Source organism: Ornithorhynchus anatinus, chromosome 21, assembly GCF_004115215.2.
Source record: "Ornithorhynchus anatinus isolate Pmale09 chromosome 21, mOrnAna1.pri.v4, whole genome shotgun sequence".
Classification (NCBI taxonomy): Eukaryota; Metazoa; Chordata; class Mammalia; order Monotremata; family Ornithorhynchidae; genus Ornithorhynchus; species Ornithorhynchus anatinus.
This window is the reverse complement of record NC_041748.1, coordinates 23348818-23373008: the sequence shown is the minus strand read 5'-3', so window position 1 is coordinate 23373008 and position 24191 is coordinate 23348818. Positions and strand designations below refer to the sequence as shown.

The 24191-nt window shown below is 63.7% G+C and overlaps 2 protein-coding genes across 8 annotated transcripts; both read right to left on the bottom strand.

The window, feature by feature from the left end:
* Nucleotides 1–233: 233 nt before the first annotated feature.
* Nucleotides 234–8034, bottom strand: TOP3B (DNA topoisomerase III beta). The gene is made up of 18 exons (XM_029049046.2): nucleotides 7747–8034; nucleotides 6638–6863; nucleotides 6299–6430; nucleotides 6113–6219; nucleotides 5758–5832; nucleotides 5394–5590; nucleotides 5122–5278; nucleotides 4713–4826; nucleotides 4409–4499; nucleotides 4113–4267; nucleotides 3559–3664; nucleotides 3269–3415; nucleotides 3013–3186; nucleotides 2700–2828; nucleotides 2000–2149; nucleotides 1790–1890; nucleotides 1485–1686; nucleotides 234–809 (listed from the first exon to the last, which is right to left on the bottom strand). Exons 2-18 carry the CDS (start codon nucleotides 6705–6707, stop codon nucleotides 331–333), a joined length of 2586 nt encoding a protein of 861 aa, XP_028904879.1. The 5' UTR covers nucleotides 6708–6863; nucleotides 7747–8034; the 3' UTR covers nucleotides 234–330.
* Nucleotides 8035–12597: 4563 nt separating this feature from the next.
* LOC114806078 lies at nucleotides 12598–18633 on the bottom strand. Of its 7 annotated transcripts, none has more exons than XM_039915044.1 (8): nucleotides 18561–18633; nucleotides 17160–17391; nucleotides 16944–17067; nucleotides 16561–16715; nucleotides 16000–16075; nucleotides 15516–15580; nucleotides 15220–15324; nucleotides 12598–12801 (listed from the first exon to the last, which is right to left on the bottom strand). In XM_039915044.1, the coding sequence occupies exons 2-8, from the start codon at nucleotides 17379–17381 to the stop codon at nucleotides 12727–12729; spliced, it is 822 nt and encodes a 273-aa protein (XP_039770978.1). In that variant the 5' UTR covers nucleotides 17382–17391; nucleotides 18561–18633; the 3' UTR covers nucleotides 12598–12726. The 7 variants fall into 7 exon arrangements, with proteins under 7 accessions (XP_039770978.1, XP_028904902.1, XP_028904896.1 ...); XM_029049069.2 differs by having other exon boundaries at nucleotides 16000–16035; XM_029049063.2 differs by lacking the exon at nucleotides 12598–12801 and adding an exon at nucleotides 14904–15075.
* Nucleotides 18634–24191: the final 5558 nt, after the last annotated feature.

Here is a 24191-nt window from a genome sequence, read left to right as displayed (position 1 = left end):
GGAGTCAGAAGGACCCGAGTTCTAATCCCAGCTTCACCCATCTGCCGAGCGACCCGGGGAAAAGTCACTTCACTTCTCCGGGCTTCGGTTCCCTCATTCCGTAAAGAGGGGAGAAGAGCGTGAGCCCCACGGGGGACAGAGCCTGCGACCCACCTCGTTAACCTGCATCTCCCCCAGGGCTTCGAACAGGGCTGGGCACGTGGCGAGCGTTTAAACAAGAACCACCACCGTTCTCCTTAAGAACCATCACCATTATTTAATGGCAGGCCAAGCCCGCGCTCCCGGGCGGCTCCCGGAGGGAGACGGGGGAGGGCGGGCAGCGAGCGGGCGCTACACGAAGTAGGCGGCCAGGGCGGCCATCTTATCCTTGGGCCTGCGGGGGTTGGGCCTGGGTCCGGGGCGGCGCCCCCGGCCCCGGCCCTGGCCCTGGCGCCTCCCGGGCCCGCGGTGGGCGGGGTGGCGGGCGGCGGCGTGCCGCAGCTCCACCAGGTCCTGGAAGACCGGGTCGCAGAAGACGCAGCCGCAGTGCTGGGTCCGGCCGGCCGGCAGCGGGGAGCGGGCCTTGTTGAAGTCGACGAGCACCAGGGCGGCCTCGCAGGCGTCGCAGGCCTCGGGGGCCACCCGCACGCGGTGGGCGTTCTCGAAGAAGTGGACCACCACGTTGCAGCGGTTGCAGGCCATCTTCCACTTGGGGCCCGACGTGGGCTCCAGCACCAGCACGCCGCTCTCGCACTCCACGCACTGGCCGATGCCCAGCATGCCCAGCGAGTGCTGGCACGTCGGGTGCGTGCACTCGTTGCATCCCCCGCCTGCGGAGGGAGGAGACGTGGGGGGTCGGAGGCCAGCGGGTCTGCGCCGGGTGGCCGGGGAGGTCGGGGACGGGCTGGGGGGGGGGGGGGGGGGCGGGGGAGCCGGACGGTCCGTCCCGGATCACCGGGGGGAGAGTCCGGGACGGAGTGGGGAGGGTCCGGGGTGGGGGGCCGGTTCACAGGCGGGGAGGGTCCGGGACGGAGATGGCGAACGGTCCGCGCCGCGTCACCGGGAAGAGTCCCGGGTGGGGGCCGGCCCGGGCCGGGTCGCCGGGAGAGAGTCCTCGCCCCTTCCTGCCTCGCCTCGCTGCCCTCCTACCGCAACCCAGCCCACCGCTCCTCTCGCGGCGGACTCCTCCCCGGACCTCCGCCTCTTCTATCTCACCGCCTTCCTCCCGCCCAATTCCTCCCTCTGACCGGCAACTCCCTCCATACGTGCCGGAGCATCCCTCTGCCCCCATTCCGAGCCCTATTCAAAACCCCATCTCTTCCGAGAGGCCTTCCGAGCGAAGCCGCGTTTCCTGCGAAACCCTCTCTTTTCCGCGTCGCCCTCGCACCCCTCCCTCGGCCCCGCGGCGCCTCCGTCCACATCGCTAACCGACGCTATCGTCCCCCGACCGTCAGCTCCTCGGGGGCGGGGAACGCGTCCAACCGGCTCCGTTCTACCCCCCTCACCTTTCTTCATGTCCCGGAAGGGCGGGTGGTTGTAACAGTAGGGGCAGAGGGGGTAACTCTTGCCGCGGGAGCCCGAGGTCCAGAGCACCAGCTCGAACTCGTCCAGGGGGCAGCGCAGCTCCTTGTACAGTTTGACGGGGCCGTTGGGCGGCAGCGAGTACGTGTCGTCGCAGTGGGAGCAGTGCAGGCGGCTGGGCCGGGCCTGGGGACGACCGGGGGGAGGACGGCCCGGGTCAGGACGGACCCGAGGCCCGCGGAGGTCGAGGAGCCCGGACCCCGGGGCCGGCCCGGCCCGCGGCGCCCACCTGGATGTACTTCATGAAGCGGCGACATCTCCCGCAGCGGGACAGCGGCTTGCCGGTGGCCGCCAGCGGGGAAAACGACACTTCCATCAGCTCGTCCATTCCTGGCGGGAGGGCGGGCCGGTGAGCGAGCGGCTCCCCGACGACCCCTCCCCGGGTGCCGCCGCGGGCCGCCGCGGGCCCCGGGGGGCCGGCGAGGGCCCCGGGCCTCACCCGCAATGGAGTCGACGAAGTAGTGGAACTTGCGCTTGAAGATGTCCAGCGCGTGGTCCAGCACCTGGCGGAAGTCGGCCTGGCCCCGGGCGATGAGGCCGAGCTGCTTCTCCACGGCGCTGCGGATCGTCGGCAGCACCAGCTCCGCGTCTGCGGGGACCACGCGCCGGCACCCCCGGCTGGGACCCGCCGCCTCCCCCGGGACGCCGCTCGCCCGCCCGCCGGCGTGGGGACGCCCGGCCCCGGGAGGGACACGCCGACGCCCCGCCCCCGCCCCGGGACCCCGACCCGTCCGGGACTCGCTCGGCCCAGATGCGGGAAGCGGCGGGGCCTAGTGGACGGATGCCCCCCCCGCCCGGACCCGGGATCTAATCCCGGCTCCGCCACTAGTCACCTAACTTCTCTGGGCCTCGGTTCCCTCATCTGAAAACCGGGGATTAAGAGCGTCGGCCCCGCGTGGGTCGGGGATTACGTCCAACCCCGATCGACCCCGGATCTTAGAACGGTGCTTGGCACACAGGAAGCGCTCAACGAGTACCGTCGTATTAACGGTGACGGTAACAACAACAGTAAGGGCAGGCACCCCTCCCTCCCCGAGCAGGGACACGCACAATGACCGGCAGCCCCTTCCCGTGAGGGCGTCCCCGTTCCGGGGTCCGGCTCCCGCTCCGGGAGGGGGCGCGGGCCGGGGGTCACCGACCGATCTTGTAGTAGCCGTGCACCAGGACGATGCCGAGGTTGGTGGGCTTGAGCCTACGGCCGCTCTCCACCGTGACGTAGTTCCGCTGGCAGATGTTGTTGATGTGAACGGGGATGCTGGCGTCCGTCCCTGAAACCGCACCGCCCCGGCCCGCTGAGGGGTCGGCGGCGGCCGTCCCCGAACCCCGACCCCAGCTCCCCTCCCGCCGGGATGCGGGCGCTCATCCCCGACCGACCCTGCCCGTCCCCCCGCCTCGTCCGAGAACGGCGGCGGCAGGGCCCACCCCGGCCCCGGGCAGGGAGCCGGCCCCCACCGATGCCGTGCTTCTCCATGAGGGTGATGAGCTCGGCCTCGGTCAGGTAGTCGGGGGGGCCGGTCTGCTTCTCCAGCAGCTTGACCTCGCCCACCGTGGCCACGTCCCCGCGCTCGCAGGGCGGCAGGCTGTCCTCGGGGGGCACGCTCTGCCAGGGCATGATCTCCGTGAACCCTGCGGGGAGACACGGAGTTGCCGCGGGCGCCCCGAGGCGGGGGGGGGGGGGGGGACCGGGGCCCGGGGAGCGGGGCACCACCTGCGGACAGCACGGTCTTCCCGGTGCAGGTGAAGCGCTCGGGGCCGAGGCTGAAGGAGATGGTGGTCTGCAGGAAGCGGCAGTCGGGCGCGAGGGTGGCGATGAAGTGCCGGGCGATGTACTCGTACAGACGCCACGCGTCCCCGCCTGCAACGCGTACGCACCGCCCCGCGCGCCGGTCGGCCGAGGGCGGGGGGACCGACCCCCCCCCAACCGGCCCGCCCTCCCCTCGGCCGCGACCCCCGTGTCGGGAAAGAGCGGGGGGCGGGGGGGGACCCTCGGGCACGGACCCAACTCCGCCTCCGTGGCCGCCCGCATGGGCGTGATGGGGGGGTGGTCCCCGGCGTCGTGCCCTTTCCGGGGACGATTGATGCCCTCCGCCAGGAGCGCCTTCACCTGGGGGGGGGGGGGGGGGGGGGGCGGCGGTGAGCGGGAGCCCCGCCGGACCTCGCCCGTCCACCCCCCTGCACCAGGCCGCCGTGCCACGCGCGGAGCCTTCTGCTCAGGGCCACGGGGGCCGGTCGCCGTCACCGGTCGCCCACGGGATGTGGGCATCCCGCCGCTTTTCGTCCGTCTCCGTCAGGGCACGGCCCGAGTCAGCTAACTCTACCGTACTCTCCCACGTGCTCAGTGCTCCGCACACAGTGAGCGCTCCCGGCAGTGCTCTGCACCTCCTGAGCATCCCGTGCAGCCATCCGCACCCGGTGAGCTCTGCTCCCCGCGAGCGCTCCACGGGGAGGACGGGGCCGGCGATGGGACGGCGGAGGGCTCCGTGGCCCCTCCGGGACGGGAGCGGCCTAGGAGGTCGCGGGTCGGGCCCGCCCCCGCCCCCGGCCGGACTGACCGTGTCGGCCCAGTAGGGGTGGTTGGCCTGCAGGCGCAGGGCTCCCTTGAGGTCGAAGTTTTCGGGGTAGTGGGTGGTCTCGGTGCGAGGGTAGCTGATGTACCCCTGGGTGTAGAGCCGCTCGGCGATCTGCATGGCGTGCTGAGGCCCCAGCCCTGCCGCCCGGCGGACCCCACCGCGGGGAGGGGCCGTCAGCGACCGCCACGGGGAACCCCCGCGGGGCCGGGGCCGCCGGCCTCCGCCCTCCCCCCTTCCCTCGGCCTTCCGCCCCCCGCCGCCCCGGGCCCGCGGCTCACCCAGGGAGGCACTGGCCACTCTGAGCATCTCCACCGTGTTGAGGGCCAGGGGCCTCTGCTTGGCCTTTTCCTTCCTGCTGACCGACTCCACCTGCCGCCCCGGGAGCAGAACCCCGTCGCCTCACAGCCCCGGGTCGTCCCCGGGCTCCTCTCCGCCCCCGCCGCCCCCCGGGGCTCACCTCTGCCCCCCGCCGGGGCCGGTCCGGAGCCGTGCCCTCTCCCCGGGCGCGGACGGGCGGCTCCACGGGCCACGGAGACCGCGTCCCCCGCCTCCCCACCGTGTGTCCCCCGCGGCCACGGGCACCTGGGCTTTGGTCTCCGGCTTGGTGATGTTCAGGAACATCTGGGCGATCTCGCGGTCAAATACCCGCACGCGGTCCCAGTCCAGCGTGAGGACGTAATCGCCCTTGGTGGTCACCTGCCGCGGGGGCGTGGGACGGGCCGACGGTCAACCCCGAGGCCGAGATGCCCCTCCGGCGCGCACGCGCGCGCACACACGCACACCGTCCTTCGACCCCGCTGCTGACCTCTCCTGTCCTCCGTCCTCCAGCCCCGAGCGGACCCCTCCTCCCCGCAAAGAGAACCCCCGGCCCCAAGGGGTGGGCAAGATCCCAGGGTCGGGGCAGGCTAAGCCACACGCCAACAAGCGCGGGGGGGGGAGGGGGGGGTCCAAGGTGGGCGCTGCCAGCTGCGGGGGCGGGGCCGGACCCGACCTTGGCCTGCAGCACCCAGTAGGTCTCGGGCTTGAAGGACTGGATCCTGTCGTGGCGTTCGACGCAGAAGCCCAGGGTGGGGGTCTGGCAGGGCCCGAAGGAGATGAGGGAGCTGTCCAGGTCCCCGTATTTCCCCTGGAAGTATTTGGTCTGGAACCTGGGCCGGGATCGGTAAGGAGGAGACGGGGGAGGGCCCGGAGGGTTGGCGGGGGGACGCGCGGGCTCCCCTCCCTCCGCCCCCAGGTCCCGGGCAAAGCAAGCGTCCCGCCCACCTGGTGAAGGCACAGCCGATGCGCAGGTCCAGCTCCTGGCGGGCGTCCACGGACAGGGCCTCGTTCTGGTTGGGCTCCCCGAGCCGGGCCATGGCGCCGCAGATGTCCGCGTCGGTGATGGAGCTGAACTTGGCCCGGAACACGGTGCGCTCGGGGCCCCGCGCCTTGGTCACGACGGGCAGGACGGCGTCCAGCACCTGCGCCCGACGCACCGGGACACTGAGACCCCTCCCCGGCCTCGGGGGCTGAGAATGCCCTCCCGGCAGGGGTCCCGGGGGGGGAGGTGCCGGCGGGCGGGACCTCCGGGGGGACGAGACGGGCGGCCGGCGGCCGGCTCGAAGCGGACGGAGGAAGAAAACCTCACCTCGAAGCAGATGTTCTCCCCTTCCTTGTCGCAGTCGAGCCACAGGACGACGTAGTCGCAGCCGCGGCCCTCCGCCTCGGTGACCCGACCGGAGGGGAAGAGATGGGATCCCGGCCCCGTCCTCGCCACCCCGAGCCCTCCGCGTCGGCCTGCGGGCCGGGAAACGCTTCCCGACGACCTCGCCGCACCCGGTGGGCCCCGCGGCCCTCCGCTTCCCCGGGCCCCCGCGCCTCCCCCGGGAGACCGCGAGCGCCTCGAAGCCGAGGCCCGGGTCCCGCCGCACGCGGCCCACGGCAGTCGCCCCGACCCGGTCCCCCCGGCGCGCACGTCCGCGCTCTCTCTCTCTGACGGCTACCTGCAGGAACTTGACCATATTCAGTTTGGGATTGGCTTCCTTCTTCTCCGTCTGGGCCTTGCTGAACAGCTCGGCAGGATCCACCTTGTCCCAGCTGTTGTACTTGCCTGCGGGGCGCCCGGGGCCGTCAGCCCCCGGCGAACCCGGGAGGGGAACCCGCCGCCCCCGGCTCAAGCGGGCACCCACCGATGAAATCCAGGGCCATGACGTGGCCGCAGACCGAGGTCATCTTGAAGCGGACGGGCTGCCCGGCGAAGGAGCCGTTGTACTCGTGCACCGAGCAGGCCCCGTTCAGCCCCTTGCGAGACGTCGCGCTGCCTGGCCGGGGGGGGGGAGAGGGCCGCGGTGAAGGGAGGGCGGAGCCACAGACGGTGGGTCGGCGTCGGGGCGGGGGGAGTCTTCGGCCCCCGGCCCGGACGGGCCCCCGACGGACCGGCCCCCGGTCGGACCGACCCCGGGACCCCTGGCCGCGACCGGACTCTTTCCCCCGGGCAGGCCGGCGACGGAAAGCCCGGCCGCTCTTACCCCTGGACAGGATCTTGGCTATGGACTGAGCCAGCGACGGCTTCTCGGCCACCATGAGCACGGTCTTCATCCTCGCGGCCGGGCCCCGGGCACTCCGCCGCCGGGCGATCGATCAGATGGGCGCCGCCTCGGCCTCCGCCGCCGGCAGAGAGGGGACGGGCCGAGGTGGGAAACCGAGGCAGAGCTTCTGCCCGACCTCCTGGCGGAGAGCAGGGTCACTTGGAATCTGGGGGGGACAGGAGACGGTAACGTCACGGGTACTTCTACGTCCGCAGCTCTGTAGAGAAGCAGCGTGGCTCAGTGGAAACAGCCCGGGCTTTGGAGTCCGAGGTCATGGGTTCGAATCCCCGCTCGGCCACTTGTCAGCTGGGTGACATTGGGCAAGTCACTTAACTTCTCTGTGCCTCAGTGACCCCATCTGTCAAATGGGGATGAAGACTGTGAGCCCCACGTGGGACAACCTGAACACCTTGTATCCCCCCCAGCGCTTACAACAGTGCTTGGCACATAGTAAGCGCTTAACAAATGCCATCATTCTTCTTCTTCTTCTTCTTATTATTAATACCTCCTCTGTCAAATGGGGATGAAACCTGTGAGCCCCACTTGCGACAGCCTCATTACCTTGTATCCACCCCAGCGCTTAGCACAGGGCTTGGCACATAGTAAGCACTTAACAAATGCTATTATTATTATTACCTCCTCTATAAAAAGGGGATGAAAACGGGGAGCCTTAACAAATGCTGCTATTATTATTATTATTACCTCCTCTATAAAAAGGGGATGAAAACGGGGAGCCTTAACAAATGCTGCTATTATTATTATTATTACCTCCTCTATAAAAAGGGGATGAAAACGGGGAGCCCCCCCCCCCGCAGCGGCCTCATTCCCTTGCCTCCCCCCCAGCGCTTAGCACAGGGCTTGGCACAAAGTCAGTGCTTAAAAGATACCATCGTCATCACCATTATTATTCTTCTATCTATCAAATGGGGGGGAGTGGGAGCCCCGCCCCCCGCCCCCCGCGCCAGGCTCCCTCCCCGGCCTCCGCCTCAGCGCTTAGCACAGGGTTTGGCACCGAGTCAGCGCCTCCCAAACCCCCTCATTCTTCTCACGCGGGGGCGAAGGCGGGATTGGAACTCGCGACCCCCGGCGCTAGGCCTCGCCTCCCGCTGGCTGGGGCGTCCTCGGCACAGCGCTCCGCGCACAGTGATGAGGCAAGGGGCGGGAGGCCTCGTCGTCCCGCAGAGGCCCGAGGCGGCCGGCCAGGCCTCGGGCAACCACTTCCGGGTCAGAGGTCATCCCCTCAGGACGGCGCCCCCGCTACCAGGCTCCGGCCCGGCGCCCTCACCCGGACAACGCCGTTCCGCCCGCGGGGATGGACGCCCCGACGGGACCCTCCCGCGCCCCCCGAGCCCCCCCGTGCCCGCCGCTGGGCCCCGGCCGGGCCGTGAAGGCCGCTCTGCGGGGCCCCGGGGACCCGTTTTGGGGCAGGAGGCCCCAGCGCGCATGCGCACGGGGCTGGGGGGAGGGAGGGCGGCCATCCGAGGTCACGTGGGCGCGCGGGAAGGGGTCGCCTCACTCGATGGGCGCCGACTGCGCAGGCGCGCGGCGCAGGCGCGCGGCTGCCGGCGTCGGGCGCGCTGCGCAGGCGCGCGGCTGCCGGCGACGGGCGCGCTGCGCAGGCGCGCTGCGGCACCGCCCCCCGGGCCTCGACGCCCGACCCTCCTTTAGTTCATTCGCTCCTCCTGATTTGAGCTTTTACTGCGCGCGAAACTCTCCGTTAAACGGCCGGGAGAGTACAGAATAACAATAAACGGACACATTTATTTATTTGTTTACTCATTTACCCATTATTTATTTAGTGAGCACGTGGCTCTGTGCAAGAACACTGTGCTAAGCGCTTGGGAGAGTACAGTCTGACAGACCTGTTCCCTGTCCATAACGAGCTCACGATCGAAAGTACTTATTGAGCACCTCTGTGCAAGCACACTGTACTAAGCGCTTGGGAGAATTCAGTCTGACAGACACGTTCCCTGCCCACAACGAGCTCACCATCAAAAGTATTTATTGAGCCCCTCTGTGCAAGAACACTGTGCTAAGCGCTTGGGAGAATTCAGTCTGACAGACACGTTCCCTGCCCACAAGGAGCTCACCATCAAAAGTATTTATTGAGCCCCTCTGTGCAAGAACACTGTGCTAAGCGCTTGGGAGAATTCAGTCTGACAGACACGTTCCCTGCCCACAACGAGCTCACCATCAAAAGTATTTATTGAGCCCCTCTGTGCAAGAACACTGTGCTAAGCGCTTGGGAGAATTCAGTCTGACAGACACGTTCCCTGCCCACAACGAGCTCACCATCAAAAGTATTTATTGAGCCCCTCTGTGCAAGAACACTGTGCTAAGCGCTTGGGAGAATTCAGTCTGACAGACTCATTCCCTGCCCACAACGAGCTCACCATCAAAAGTGTTTATTGAGCACGTGGCTCTGTGCGAGAACACTGTGCTAAGCGCCTGGGAGAGTACAGTCTGACAGACACGTTCCCTGCCCACAACGAGCTCACCATCAAAAGTATTTATTGAGCCCCTCTGTGCAAGAACACTGTGCTAAGCGCTTGGGAGAATTCAGTAATAATAATAATAATGTTGGTATTTGTTAAGCGCTTACTATGTGCCGAGCACTGTTCTAAGCGCTGGGGTAGACATAGGGGAATCAGGTTGTCCCACGTGGGGCTCACAGTCTTAATCCCCATTTTACAGATGAGGGAACTGAGGCACGGAGAAGTTAAGTGACTTGCCCACAGTCACACAGCCGACAAGTGGCAGAGCTGGGATTCGAACTCATGAGCCCTGACTCCAAAGCCCGTGCTCTTTCCACTGAGCCACGCTGCATTCCCTGCCCACAACGAGCTCACCATCAAAAGTGTTTATTGAGCACGTGGCTCTGTGCGAGAACACTGTGCTAAGCGCCTGGGAGAGTACAGTCTGACAGACACGTTCCCTGCCCACAACGAGCTCACCATCAAAAGTATTTATTGAGCCCCTCTGTGCAAGAACACTGTGCTAAGCGCTTGGGAGAATTCAGTAATAATAATAATAATAATGTTGGTATTTGTTAAGCGCTTACTATGTGCCGAGCACTGTTCTAAGCGCTGGGGTAGACATAGGGGAATCAGGTTGTCCCACGTGGGGCTCACAGTCTTAATCCCCATTTTACAGATGAGGGAACTGAGGCACGGAGAAGTTAAGTGACTTGCCCACAGTCACCCAGCCGACAAGTGGCAGAGCTGGGATTCGAACTCATGAGCCCTGACTCCAAAGCCCGTGCTCTTTCCACTGAGCCACGCTGCATTCCCTGCCCACAACGAGCACACCAGCAAAAGTATTTTTTGAGCCCCTCTGTGCAAGAACACTGTGCTAAGCGCTTGGGAGAATTCAGTCTGACAGACTCATCCCCTGCCCACAACGAGCTCACCATCAAAAGTGTTTATTGAGCACGTGGCTCTGTGCGAGAGCACTGTGCTAAGCGCTTGGGAGAGTACCGTCTAAAACAGACACATTCCCTGCCTACAGTGAGCCTACGTTCATTCATTCAACCGTATTTATTGAGCGCTTACTATGTGCAGAGCACTGTACTAAGTGCTTAGAATGAGGGGGAGACAGACATTAAGGGTAATCAATAAATGACAGGTATGAATATAAGTGCTGTGGGGCCGAGGCGGGGGATGACGAATAAAGGGAGCAGATGAGTGTGAGGCAGAAGGGAGTGGGAGAATGGAGGTCCAGCCAAGGGAAAGCTTAGTTCCTTTATTTGATGGTATTTGTTAAGCGCTTACTACGTGCCGGGCACTTTACTGAGCACTGCGATAGATACAAGTTCACCAGGTTGGACACAGTCCACGGCCCCCGTGGGGCTCACGGTCTTAATCCCCATTTTACGGATAAGGTAACTGAGGCGCTGAGAAATGATTTGCCCAAAGTCACCCAGCAGACACGTGGCATAGCAGGATTAGAACTCAGATCCTTCGGACTCCCAGCCCCGAGCTGTGCACCTAAGACTACCCTGCTTCTCCGGGTCCTTCCCCCGAGGTTGTCGTAGTTTATCTTCTCAGTAGCCCAGGAAAATTTTCAGACCACAGTAGCACTGATGTCAAGATCGTATACTTTATTACTCCCTCTTACCTGTGATTTACAATATATTAATAGCTGTCTCCTACTCGACTGTAAGCTCGTTCAGAGCAGGGAATGTGTCTGTTGTCACATTGGACTCTCCCAAGTGCTTAGTACAGTTCTTTGCACACAGTAAGCGCTCACTAAATACGATGGAATGAATGAATAATGACTACTGCCATTTTTTAATGGTATTTGTTAAACACTTACTCTCTGCCAGGCACAGGACTATGGGCCGGGTAGAAACAAGCCGATCGGGTTAGACGCAGCCTAGTTCCCACATGGTGCTCACACACTAAATCCCCATTTTACAGATGAGGAAACCGAGGCCAAGAGAAATGAAGTGACTTGCCCGAATTCACACAGCGGACGAGGGCATTTATTCAGCGTGATGTACTAAACGTTGAGATAGGGCCACTGTAATCGGATCAGACATAGTTTTTGCCCCGCGTGGAGCTCACAGTCTTACGCAGCGCGGCTCAGGGGAGAGAGCCTGGGCTTCGGAGTCAGAGGTCATGGGTTCGACTCCCGGCTCTGCCACTTGTCAGCCGTGTGACTGTGGGCGAGTCGCTTCACTTCTCTGTGCCTGAGTTCCCTCATCTGTAAAATGGGGCTTAACTGTGAGCCTCACGTGGGACAACCTGATTTCCCTGTATCTATCCCAGCGCTTAGGACAGTGCTCTGCACGTAGTAAGCGCTTAACCAATACCAACATTATTATTAAAGGGGAGATATTGGTTCCCTCGATCGCCGACGAGGAAACTGAGCTTCCCTTCATTACCGCCCCATTCCTGACCCAATCACGGCTCCTCCTTGCCATCGCTTTAGAGGCAGAGCCCGGATTAGAACTCGGGTTGCCCGTCGCCGTGTCCCATGCTCTTCCCACTAGGTCTTGCTGCTTCTTTATTTATTATGCAAGGTCTGTATCTCCCACTAGACTGTAAACTCACTGAAGGCAGGGATTGTAGCTATTCCATCGATCCTCTCCCGCATACTTAGCGGGAGGTGGTGATCCGGGAAGGAGAGAACAGGGTGGATTAAAGGACGGAAGACCCTAGTCAAGTCTAAAGAAAAGAAAAGGTTTTCCTCCAAGTGGTCTTCCCCGACTAGACCCTCATTTCCCCTACTCCCGCCTCCTTTCTGCATCATGCATGTACTTGGCGTGGTCTTGTGGATAGAGCATGGGCCTGAAAGTCAGCAGGACCCGGGTTCTAATCCTCACTCTGCCACTTACCTGCTTAGTGACCTTGGACCAGTCACATCGCTTCTCCGGGCCTCAGTGACCTCATCTTTAAAATGGGGATTGAGACCGTGAGCCCCATACGGGAGAGGGACTGTGTCCAACCTGATTAGCTTGTATCTCCCCCAGGGCTTAGTCCAGTGTCTGGCACATAGTAAGTGCTTAACATATGCCTTTAAAACTAAAAGCCTCCAAGTGGACCCAGCGTTCGGTAGTCGAAGGCAACCAGTAACTGTCGCGGGTGGTAAAAGTTGACGGTTTGCATTTCCAAGAAAGAGAGATCGACCAATCGACAGTATCGACTGAGCAGTCACCCTGTGCAGAGCGCCGGACTCGGGTGGGGGTGAGTGGAAGCTGTGAGAGCAGCACTGGAGGGCGAGAAGAAATCGATCCATCCATCAATCAGTAGTATCTGTCGAATGTTTGAAAAAATACAACAGATTGGTAGATGCCATTCACTCGATCGTATTTATTGAGCGCTTACCGTGTACAAAGCATAGCCCACGGTGAATTTACAGTCTACGGCAGACATTAAAATCAACTACAGAGAGGGGAATGGGAGAGCAGAAGGAGCTGGAGTCATTCGGTCGTATTTATTGAGCGCTTACCGTATGCAGAACACTGTACGAAGCGCTTGGAGAGTACAACGTCAAGTGCTGTGGGACTGGGGTGACCAGCAAATGCTTCAGGGGCAGCCAGGCAACACCAGAGTTGACACCGAAGAGGGAATGTGGAACGAGGTCGCAGTCAGGGAAGACTTCTGGGAGGAGATGCGATTTTAAGGCCGACTCTGCTTAACCCATCCGGCGGAGGGCACGGGAGGGGAGCCCCCACCTTGGGAGAGAGCTGGAGGGGACCCCGCGACCCCGGGGTCGTCTGGAGAGAGAGCGGGTCTTGGGGGCGTCGAGGAGGAGGGGTGACTGGGTCGGGAACTGGTCGAGGATGAAGGCGGGCGGGAGCGGAAGCCCCCCAGGCTGCACTGAGATGGGGAAATGGGGCGGGGGTGAGAATAAGCAGGTGAAAGGGGGGATTTAGGGTAGCTGCAAAGGATGAGACTGACGGGGTGCGGCGAAGGAGGGAGGACAAGCCCAGGCCTCAGAATCCAGTGACCACCGCTTCTAGCTCCTAGTCACATCTCCACCCTCTAATGTTAATGTTGGTATCTGTTCAGCGCTTACTATGTGCAGAGCACTGTTCTAAGCGCTGGGAGAGATGCGGGGTCATCAGGGTGCCCCACGTGAGGCTCACGGTCTTCATCCCCATTTTACAAATGAGGTCACTGAGGCACAGAGAAGTGAATAATAATAATAATGTTGGCATTTGTTAAGCGCTTACTATGTGCAGAGCACCGTTCTAAGCGCTGGGGTAGACACAGGGTCATCAGCTTTGTCCCACGCGGGGCTCACAGTCTTCAGCCCCAAGTTACAGATGAGGTAACTGAGACACCGAGAAGTGACGTGACCCGCCCACAGTCACACAGCTGACAGGTGGCGGAGCCGGGATCCGAACCCCTGACCTCTGACTCCTAGCCCGTGCTCTTTCCACTGAGCCACGCTGCTTATCCACCCACCCTCCCTTCGGCATTCACTACGCGACTTGGGTCTACTCTCTGGCATCATCCTCTCCCAAGCCCTCAGCCCAATGCTCTGCACGTGGTAAGCGCTCAATAAATACCCCTGATTGATTGGGATCGAATACTTCCTTCCTCCTTCTCCTCCCATCTCTAAATTATCCATCAGTGAGTACTTGGGCGCAGAACACGTTATTGAGAGCTCAGGTGACCCTAACACAGTAGAGTTGGTAGAAACGATCCTGGCGCTCGAGGAGTTTATCTCCCCCTAGACTGTAAGCTCGTTGTGGGCAGGGAATGTGTCTATCGTAGTGTCCTCTCCTAAGCGCTTAATACAGTGCTCTGCACAAAAGAAGTCTCAAGAAATATGATCGCACGCATGAATGATTGAATCTGTCTTCCTAGCCGGGTAAGCTTTTGGAGGGTAGGGATGGCATCCACTAACTCCATCGGCCCAAGCGCTCAGCGCAGTGTTCTGCATCCAGTTAGGAGTGCAACCAATAGCCAGGGTTGACCGGCCGAGGCACTGACCCGATGGGAGACTCGCCCGAGGGCTCAAAGGGAGGACCGCTGACCGGGCCGGGATTAGAAGTCGGGCCGCTCTCCGCGCTCCTTCCCGCTCCGGGGACGCCAGCGGACCTCCCTGGGGCTCCGGTCCGTGCCGTGGTGGGGAGGTCGGGGGGGCAGAGTGGCAGAGGGCAGTCGGGTGGCCCTCCTGTGGGACTCTGGGTGGGTGGGGGCAGTGGGGGTGTGGATGAAGTCTCCAACCAGGCCCCGGTTCCGGCCCTCACGCGCACACGGACGCCTGGGGGTCAGAAGGACCTGGGTTCTAATCCCGGCTCCGCCACCCGTCTGCCGTGTGACCTAAGGCAAGTCGCTTCCCTTCTCTGGGCCTCAGTTCCCTCATCTGTAAAAATGGGGATCGGGTATGAGCCCCGTGTGGGACAGGGAGTGGGTCCAGCCTGATCAACTTGCATCCGCCCCAGCGCGTCGAACAGTGTGGAGGCGGCAGGCGGAGGCAGGGGGGGTCGCGGGGAACTCCCGGGGGCCGCCCTGACCCCGGCAAACCCCGGCAGCGTCAGGGTGGGGCCAGAACCCCGGCTCGCAGCCCTGCTTGGCCCCCCGCGAGGCGCTGGCCGTCCCGAGCCTCGCCCAAGTCCAGCCTGGCCCCCATAGATCAGGGACAAAGGGGGAGGGGACCAAGAGAGAGACCCCCAACGCCCGGGCCCGCGGGTGCAGCCCTGGTCCCCGGCCCTGCTTCCCGCCCGCAGGCACACGCCGGAGTCCCCAGGGCCAGCATCTGAAGATTTAATGATCTCTGATCCTCAGCGCCAGGGTCCGGGCTCCCGGGGTGTCGGGGTCCGGGGGTCCGGAGGTCCGGGCCTGTTCAGTCACTGTCCGCGTCATCCTTGGGGCGGGAGCCAGCGCTGGGGCCGGGGCTGGGACATGTGGGCACACACCAGCCTGCCCGGTTTGGCAGGGCGCAAAATTCCCTGCGGGACCCCACGCTTCTCCCCTTCCAAACCCTCCGCTCGCCCCTGCCCACCCCCCAGCCCCTCTCCCACCCGCCTTGGGGTCCCGGGGGTCCGGGGGCGCGGGGGAGCCTACCGTGGGTAGGTGCAGGGCCCGCGGGGCTTGTTCGGGCCGCCGGGCAGCCGAGAGGAGCGGAAGCCTCCGGGATAGAGAACCAGCGGGGTCAGGTTCAGCAGGCCACTGTGGGGCGAGGGGGGAAATCAGGGGCTCGATGCAAGTCGGGGCTGGGGCCAGGGGACTGCGATCAGGGCCCGGAGAACCGGGGACGGGATCTAGGGGCCGGGGACAGTGGGCACTGGACCGGCCCCCGGCCCAAGCCCACCCCAGGACAGCGGGTGCCACCTCCAAGCCCCCTCCCCACCCTGCCCAACCTCTTGGGGTGAGCTGAGGAGTTGGTGCCGGCCTGTTTCGGCTCTGGGACGGAGGCCTTCTCGCCCTGCGAGGTGGGAGAGGGAGAGAGGGACGGGAGGGAGAGCGGGGCAGAGAAGAGAAGGGGGGAGACTCCGAAGGAGCGGCAGGGGCGAAGTGGTGGGCGGCGAGGAAGAGGACAGAGAGACGAGGCAAGAAGAGAGGAGGAGAAAGGGAGAGAGCGCCCAATTAATTCACTTAGTCTGTGAGCCCCAGGAGGGGCAGGGCCTGTACCCCACCCGCTATTCCTACCTCGTCCCCACGGCGCTCACTACATAGAAAATACTTAACAAATGCCCCCATTATCATTATTATTATCATTAAATCCAATAAAGCCATCTCTAGCCCTTTCTGATACCCTTCCTCGGCACGAACGGCTTTTTTTAATAGATATATATTCATCTATTCGATTGTACATTGATTTTTGAATACTCAGCGTATAAATACCTCTAGATCTGTCTTTTCCATTAGAGGATTGGCTTCCTGGGGACAGGGAAAGTGTCGCTTGCTTGTTTGGTAGTTTCTAAGCAGTCGAAGAGTTTCCCAGGGGGAATCTCAATAAATGCTATCACTCTAACTAGGAGGGAGAGGGGAGAAGGGCGCAGGGGAGAGGAGCAGAGGGAACAGGGGAGCATGGAAGAGGGCAGTGGAGGGAGGAGGGGAGGGGGGAGAGGGAGCGGGAAAGAAGGGTGGAGGGAGGAGGGGAGGGGAGAGGGTGGCACAGGCGAGTGGGGCTCTGAGGGGACGGGGGAGAGTAGGGCGGAAGAGGCAGGGAAGGGGGAGGAAGAGAGAATGGAGAAGAGGGAGCGAGGGAGAATGGGGTGGAGGGGGCCGGGGAGAGGGATGGGGGGTGAGGCAGAGGGAGCAGGGAAGAGTGGGGAGGAGGGGACCCTCCCTCAGACCCTAGAACCTTCTCCGGGCTCACGGGTCTGGGCCAGGGCCGGGTCTCCCCGGCCCCTTGCCCCCTCCGCTCCCCGAAGGCGGGATGGGGACCCCGGGGAGGCAGACCTGCGGGTGGGTGGGCGGCGGGAAGGGGCCGAACACCCTGGGCATGAAGACCGGGGCCGGGGCGCCGGAGGGGCCGGGCGGTGCCGGAGTCCGCGTGGGGGCCGCGGCCGACGCAGGTCCCTGGGGCCTCCGTCTCTTCCGGCCGTGCCCCGACTCTGCCGCGGGAAAGCGCCCCGTGAGCCGACCCCAGGGACGGGGACCAGGGTGTCGGCCCGGCTACCGACGGGCGTGGAGGACCATGATCTCGGGGCGGGGAGGGGCGGGGGGACAGGAGATGCAGTCGGGGAACCCCAAAGGATCACCCAAATCAGGCAGCGGCGTGGGGCGGTTTGGGGGCAGCGCGAGGAGGGCTGGGGCAGCGTGGACCGGCGCGGGGCGGCCACCTCGGGTGTAGACGTAGACTCTCTGCATCTCCCGCTTCAGCTGGTCCAGCCTCCAGCGCTCCTCGGCCTCGTCCATGCTGTTGCTGTAGTTGAGGTCACCCTGCAGGGCCAGGCACAGCCTGGCCTGGGGAGACGGGGCATGGGGCCAGGGCCGTCCCGGGGGTCCCCCCTCCCCGGTGGGCCCGCCCGGGCCCCGGTAGCCGGAGGCCCGTGCACCTTGACGAAGGAGGCCCAGCCGTGGCCCTCCCGCTCCCGTTGCTTGCGCCACCGCACGACCCTCTCTGCCAGCGCGGGGTCGCGGTCCAGGCTGCGGAAGAGGCGGCGCAGGGAGCGCTCCGTGTGGGTCGTCGCCTGCCGCTCGAAGGTTTCGGCGGAGATCAGCTGGCAGAACGTGGCCCGCAGCGGCACCGGGGCGTCGTATTCGTCCAGCACCTCCATGGGCCCCGCCCTGCGGGGCAGGCACGGGGTCGGGACGAGAGGGCCGGGAGGACCGTGGGCGGGAAGGCCAGGGACGGGAGGACTGGGCCTGGGAGTCGTGGGAATGGGAGGGCCGGGGACGGAAGGACCAGGGATGGGTGCACGGGGACTGGGAGGATAGGGATGAGAAGCCCGGGGGAGAGAGGGCTGGGCCCGGACAACTGGGAATGCGAGGGCTGGGAATGAGAGGGCCGGGGCCAGGGTCGGGAGGGCTGGGGCTGGGAGGGCTGGAACTGGAGGGCTGGGAATGGGAGGGTCAGGACTGGGGGGGCTTGGGCTGGGAGGGCTGGGACTGGGAGGGCTGGGCATGGAAGGGCTGGGACTGGGAGGGCTGGGAATGGGGGCCAGGACCGGGAAGGCCGGGGCTAGGAGGGCCGGGGCTGCGACGACAGGGACTGGGAGGGCTGGGACTGGGAGGGCTGGGAATGGGAGGGCTGGGACTGGGAGGACTGGGACTGGGAGGGCTGGGACTGGGAGGGCTGGGAAGGCTGGGGTTAGGAGGGCCGGGGCTGCGACGGCAGGGACTGGGAGGGCTGGGACTGGGAGGGCTGGGAATGGGAGGACTGGGACTGGGAGGGCTGGGAATGGGAGGACTGGGACTGGGAGGGCTGGGAATGGGAGGGCCAGGACTGGGAAGGCCGGGGCCGGGAGGACCGGGACCGGGAGGGCCGGGACCGGGAGGGCCGGGACCGGGAGGGCCGGGGCCGGGAGGGCCGGAACTGGAGGACTGGGAATGGGAGGGCCGGGACTGGGTGGGCAGGGGCTAGGAGGGATGGGGATGGGAGGGCTGGGGCTGGGCCAGGGCTGGGAAGGCTGGGACTGGGAAGGCTAGGGCCGGGGCTGGGGATGTGAGGAGGAGGAGGAGGAGGAGGATGAAAGGGCTGCGAATGGGAAGGCTGGGCACGGGAGGACTAGGGATGGGAGAGCCGGGGCCGGGAGGCCGGGGGCTGGGAGGGCGGGAGATGAGAGGCCGGGGGTGAGGAGGGGAGGGCGGGGAGAGATGGAGCAGCCAGAGAGGGTCGGGCTGGGGGGGATGGGAGTAAAGGGGCATGAGAAGAGGCGGAGGGGCAGGGGGAGAAGAAGTGGGGCAGGGGGAGAAGGGGCAAGCAGGGGTGGGGTAGAGAGTCGGCCCAGGGGAACCTGTTTCCCCGGGGGATGGTCGGGCAGCTGCTGCTCTTCCCGCGGGGTGGAAGCCCACCGTGCCCCGGGGGCGCCAGGGACACAATCACCCGCGGCCCGTGACGTGATAATGCCCCAGCCCCCCCCCCCCCCTTCATTCATGCATTCATTCATGCATGCATTCATTCATTCATTCATTCACCTATTCCCGGCTCCGCCACCTGTCGGCTGGGTGACTTGGGGCAAGTCGCTTCGCTTCTCGGTGCCTCAGTGACCTCGGCTGCAAAACGGGGACGAAGACATGAGACAACCAGATTAACCCGTATCTCCCCCCAGCGCTCGGCCCGGTGCTCGGCCCATAGTAAGCGCTTACCATATCCCAACATTATTATTATCGTCATTGGTTCAGTCGTACTGACTGAGCGCTTATTGGGTGCGGACCTCTGTACTAAGCGCTTGGGAGAGGACAGTACAGTCGTCTCTATCTGTTGCCTAATTGGACATTCCAAGCGCTTAGTACAGTGCTCCGCACATAGTAAGCGCTCAATAAATACTATCGAATGAAGGAATGAATGAACGATAAACAGACACGTTCCCTGCCCTTAACGAGCCGACAGTCTGGAGGACGAGAAGCAGCGGGGCTCAGGGGAAAGAGCCGGGGCTGGGGAGTCAGAGGTCACGGGTTCAAATCCCGCCTCCGCCGCTCGCCAGCTGGGTGACTTTGGGCAAATCACTTCACTTCTCTGGGCCTCAGTTCCCTCAGCTGTAAAATGGGGATGAAGACCGTGAGTCCCACGGGGGACAAACCCGATCACCTTGCATCCACCCCAGCGCTTAGCACATAGTAAGTGCTTAACAAATGGCATCATCATCATCATGAATAGAAATAAATCGATACGTAAACGATACATCTGGACGTAGGTGGTGGGGGGCTGGGGGAGGATGAGCGCTTAGTACAGGGCTCCGCGCACAGTAGGGGCTCAATAAATCGGCATGGCTCAGTGGTAAGGGCCCAGGCTTGGGAGTCAGAGGTCATGGATTCGAATCCCGGCTCTGCCACCTGTCAGCTGTGTGACTGTGGGCAAGTCACTTCACTTCTCTGGGCCTCAGTGACCTCACCTGTGAGCCTCACGTGGGACAACCCGATGCCCCTGTATCTCCCCCGGCGCTTAGAACGGTGCCCTGCACATAGTGAGCGCTTAACAAATGCCAACTTTTTAAATACGATCGAATGAATGGGGGAGGGTGAAGAAAGGGGGCGAGTCGGGGCGACGCAGAAGGGAGTGGGAGAAGGGAGTGAGAGAAGAGGAGAGGGGGGATTAGTCAGGGAAGGCCTCTTGGAGGAGGTGGGCCTCCCGTAAGGCTTTGAAGCGGGGGAGAGTCATTGTCCGTGGTGGCCGGGGGCGTCCCCCGACCCTCGGAGATCCGCTGCCCCGAAGCCGGCGCCTTCAGGCTCCAACGGCCGCTGTGTGACCCTGGCTAAGGCGCTTTAACCTCTCTGGGCCTCGATGTCCACCTCTGTGGAAGGGGAAGAATATTTTCTTTCCCCCCCCCCCCCCCCCCCACCCAACTCCCGAGTTTGAAAGCCAGTTGCCTGCTACGTGACCTTGGACTGGTCACTTCACTTCTCTGGGCCTCAGTGACCTCATCTGTCAAATGGGGATTGACGGTGGGAGTCCCACGTGGGACAGGGACTATGTAATAATAATAATAATGTTGGTATTTGTTAAGCGCTTACTATGTGCAGAGCGCTGGGGGAGATACAGGGTCATCAGGTGGTCCCACGTGAGGCTCACAGTCTTCATCCCCATTTAACAGATGAGGTAACTGAGTCACAGAGAAGTGAAGTGACCTGCCCACAGTCACACAGCTGACAAGTGGCAGAGCCGCGATTCGAACCCAAGACCTCTGACTTCCAAGCCCGGGCTGTTGTAATAATAATAAGGTAAGAGCGCCCATCACCCCTCCATAACCATAATCATAACGGTATTTGGTAAGCGCTTACTATGTGCCAAGCACCGTTCTAAGCGCTGGGTAGAAACAAAGTCAGCAGGTTGACCCACACGGGGCTCACAGTCTTAATCCCCATTCTACAGATGACGTCACTGAGGCACAGAGAAGCTGAGTGACTTCCCCAGGGTCACCCAGCTGACAAGCGGCGGAGCCGGGATTGGAACCCACGACCCCCGCCTCCCAAGCCCGGGCTCTTTCCACTGAGCCAACGCCGCTTCTCATCCAACCCGCTTTACTTGTGTCCACCCCAGCGCTTAGTACAGCGCCTGGCACATGGTAAGCGTGTAAAAAATACCACAGTTGTTATGAAAAATAATAAAGCGCTCGGGGGCCGGGGAGGGATGAAAACACTCCAAAATCGCACACAGCGGGTTACCGGTTTCTGCCCCTCGGGGCAGGATGGGGGGGGGGTCGGGGGTGAGGCCGGACCACCCGGCCCGCTCTCTGGACGGTTTCTGTCCTCGCAACGGCCCCTGCCCGGCGAAGCCCCTTCCCCCGGGTCGGGGGGAAGAGAGGGGAGGGGGTTGCGCGTGGGCACGTGTGTTGGGGGGCTGCTCTCGCACCTGGGGCGGCGGCGGGGGACGGGGCGTTGGAGCCGCCCGGGGTTCGGGCGGGCATGTGAGCGTGGAGTTCGTGGCTGCCGGTGTGGGAGCCGGCGGGGGCTCTCCGGGCCGGGGTGATCCCCGGCCCCACATTCCTGACATTCCGGTGGCGGGGCGGTGGGCCCGGCTTGGCCCGCCCGCCAGGAATCTGTCACTTTGAACTCCCCGGTGGGCTCGGCCTTCAGCGGCCTCTTGGGGGGCCGGGGCCCGGCCGGGCCCGGGAGGAAGGCCGGACCGGAGGGAGGCCGGCAAGAGGGACCCAGGAGGCCCTTTTCGTCCGCACACACAGCTCCCCACCCCCCCCCCCGCCCCCCTCACAAGCAATCGAGCAATCGATAGTGTTTATTGAGCGCCGCGCGCTGGCAACACGGATGGGCAAACACCAGGATCTGCGCACACCTCGCACGTCCGTACACCTCCGCGTCCACGGGGCCCGCACGCGCGCAGAGCGGCGGGCTGCGGCCCAGTTTGGTTCCGAGGCTGGCCTGCCCCCGGCCCCACTCCGAGGCTGTCCCCCTTCTCTGGCCCCCGGCCCCCCGGCCACCGGGCCGAGGCCCCTCGGCCCCCGGCCCCCGGAGGTCACGGTGGGCCCCCCACGTCGGGAGGGAGAGGCCCGGGCGGGACGAAGGGGGAGGTATTCCCTTTTGACCTCCAGCTCCGCGGCCCCTCGGCCGGGGCTGAGCGGTTCCGGACCCTGAGCCGTCCCGACCCGCTTTGGGATTTCTCCCCCGTCGCCCTCCCGCCCCAACCCCACCCTCCCACCGGCCGAGGCCCGGGTCCGGCCGGCTGCCCTCCCTCCCCTGCCCCCCGCGCCCGCGCTGAGGGATCCGGGATTTCGGGGCCCCCTCGTCTCGCCCGGCGGGTCACGCGCGACAAAACGCCAACCCGGGGGAGACTCCCCTTCCATCAGCCAACAGATTCCGAGGGGACAGGCCCATTCCCAGCCTGCCCACCCTGGTGAACGCAGACCTCCCCGGCAAACGGAAGGACGGACACCTCCGGGGAGCGCACCCCGGCTCTCCCCATTTAATTTCTTCGCTCCGAGCGTCGTCCTCCCTAATTTCCGCCTCCACACTTCGGGACTCACCATCACCCGCCGCGGGTGCGTATTGACCGGCCTACCCGTTCGGCTGTCTCGGAGCACTTCTTCCTCTCAACTGTAAACGATCACACGTTCGACTCCCCCCTTGGCCTCCTCCAGCTACCCTACTCTCCCGGGTGCCCCGTGCAGTGCTCGGCCCTCGGTAGGTGCTCCATAAATCCCACTGCTCGATTGACCGCAATTGCATTGGGCGCTCAGAACGGTGCTTGGCACACAGGAAGCGCTTAAATACCACGATTTAAAAAAAAAGTACTCGTATAGTGAGAAGGAAAAGGTGGTATTTATAACAACAACAACAGTAATGGGACTTAAGTACTTACTATGCGCCAAGCACTGTTCTGAGCACTGGGGTAGATACAAGTTCATCGGGTCGGACACCGTCCCTGTCCCACAGGGGCCTCGCGGTCTGAATTCCCATTTCACGGTTGAGGGGACCGAGGCCCAGGGAAGTGAAATAATAATAATAATAATGTTGGTATTTGTTATGCGCTTACTATGTGCCGAGCACTGTTCTAAGCGCTGGGGTAGACATAGGGGAATCAGGTTGTCCCACGTGGGGCTCACAGTCTTAATCCCCATTTTACAGATGAGGTAACTGAGGCACAGAGAAGTTAAGTGACTTGCCCAGAGTCACACAGCTGACAAGTGGCGGAGCTGGGATTTGAACTCATGACCTCTGACTCCAAAGCCCGTGCTCTTTCCACTGAGCCACGCTGCTTCAAGTGAAGGGACTTGCCTGAGGTAGTGGAGGTAGTGAGGTAGTGAGGTAGTGGAGAGGGCAGGATTAGAACCCTGATCCTGCTGACTCGCGGGCCTGGGCGCTGTTCCCTAAGCCACACTGCTTCTCCACGCAACTGGGAAGAAAAAAAAGGAAGCAAATAATGAGTGACTGAGTTAATTAATGAAACGACAGCCACGGGAGTTGTGAGGGCGGTGGAGGGTCCAGGGTGGCTCTGGGGGGCTCACGATCCTTGACCGGTCCTGGCCCAGGTGCCAGGAGATGTGGCGGGCCGATACAAAATGGAAAAATGTTTGAATCCGAACTGGCAGGGTTCCGTATCCAAGACAGCCAGTCGGTCGATGGGATTTACTGAGCACATGCCGGGTGCAGAGCGCCGTCCTAAGGGCTGGGGAAAAATACGATACAACCCTAAACAGACACATTCCCTGCTCACAGGGTGCTTACGATCTAGAGGGGGAGAGAGACACAAATAGATTAAAAAAAAAAAAATTCCAGCTATGGACACAAGTCCTGTTCAGGGGCTGGGGCTGGGCAAAGCCCAGGGGTTGGACTGGGCTAAGCAACGGGGGTGTGGGGCTAGGACAGACCAGGCCGGGGCTCCGGTGGGGCTGAGCCGGGGGTGGGGGCCGGATGGGACCGGGGTCCCATCTGGCTTCCCGTGAACGAGCTTCAGCCCGGGCCCCCCGGCCCCACGCAGGTCACGATCCCCTCCCCACCGGGCCGAGCCGGGTCCCGCCCGGGGGTTGCCGGAGCAGGGCCGGCCGTCGGAGACCGAGGCCCCCAGAGACCCCCAACCTCCCCCTACCCCCCGACCCCGGCCTCCGGGGCTGAAAGGGGGCTTTGTCCGGCAGCCCCCCGCCCCCCGGGGGCTCCGCCCGGAGTCTGGGCCGGGCCCGGGGAGGGGGCCGACCGGTCTCCGGGCCTCTGAGGCTGATTAATCCCAGGCCCCCACATTCCCACCGACCAGGAATCTCAGGATTGGGAGAGCAAGTCACCGTTCCCATGGCAACCCCGTGCCCCCGGCGAGCTTGACCTTTGACTGGACCCGGCGCTCGGGGAGGGAGGAGGCAAGGGCTATATCGTTCTTCTCAGGATGGCCCCGGCCTGCTCCCGGGGACCCCCCCCCCCCCCCCCACCCCTCTTACCGGGAGACAGGATCGGGGGGCCGGGGGCCGGGAGCAGGGCCGGGCCTC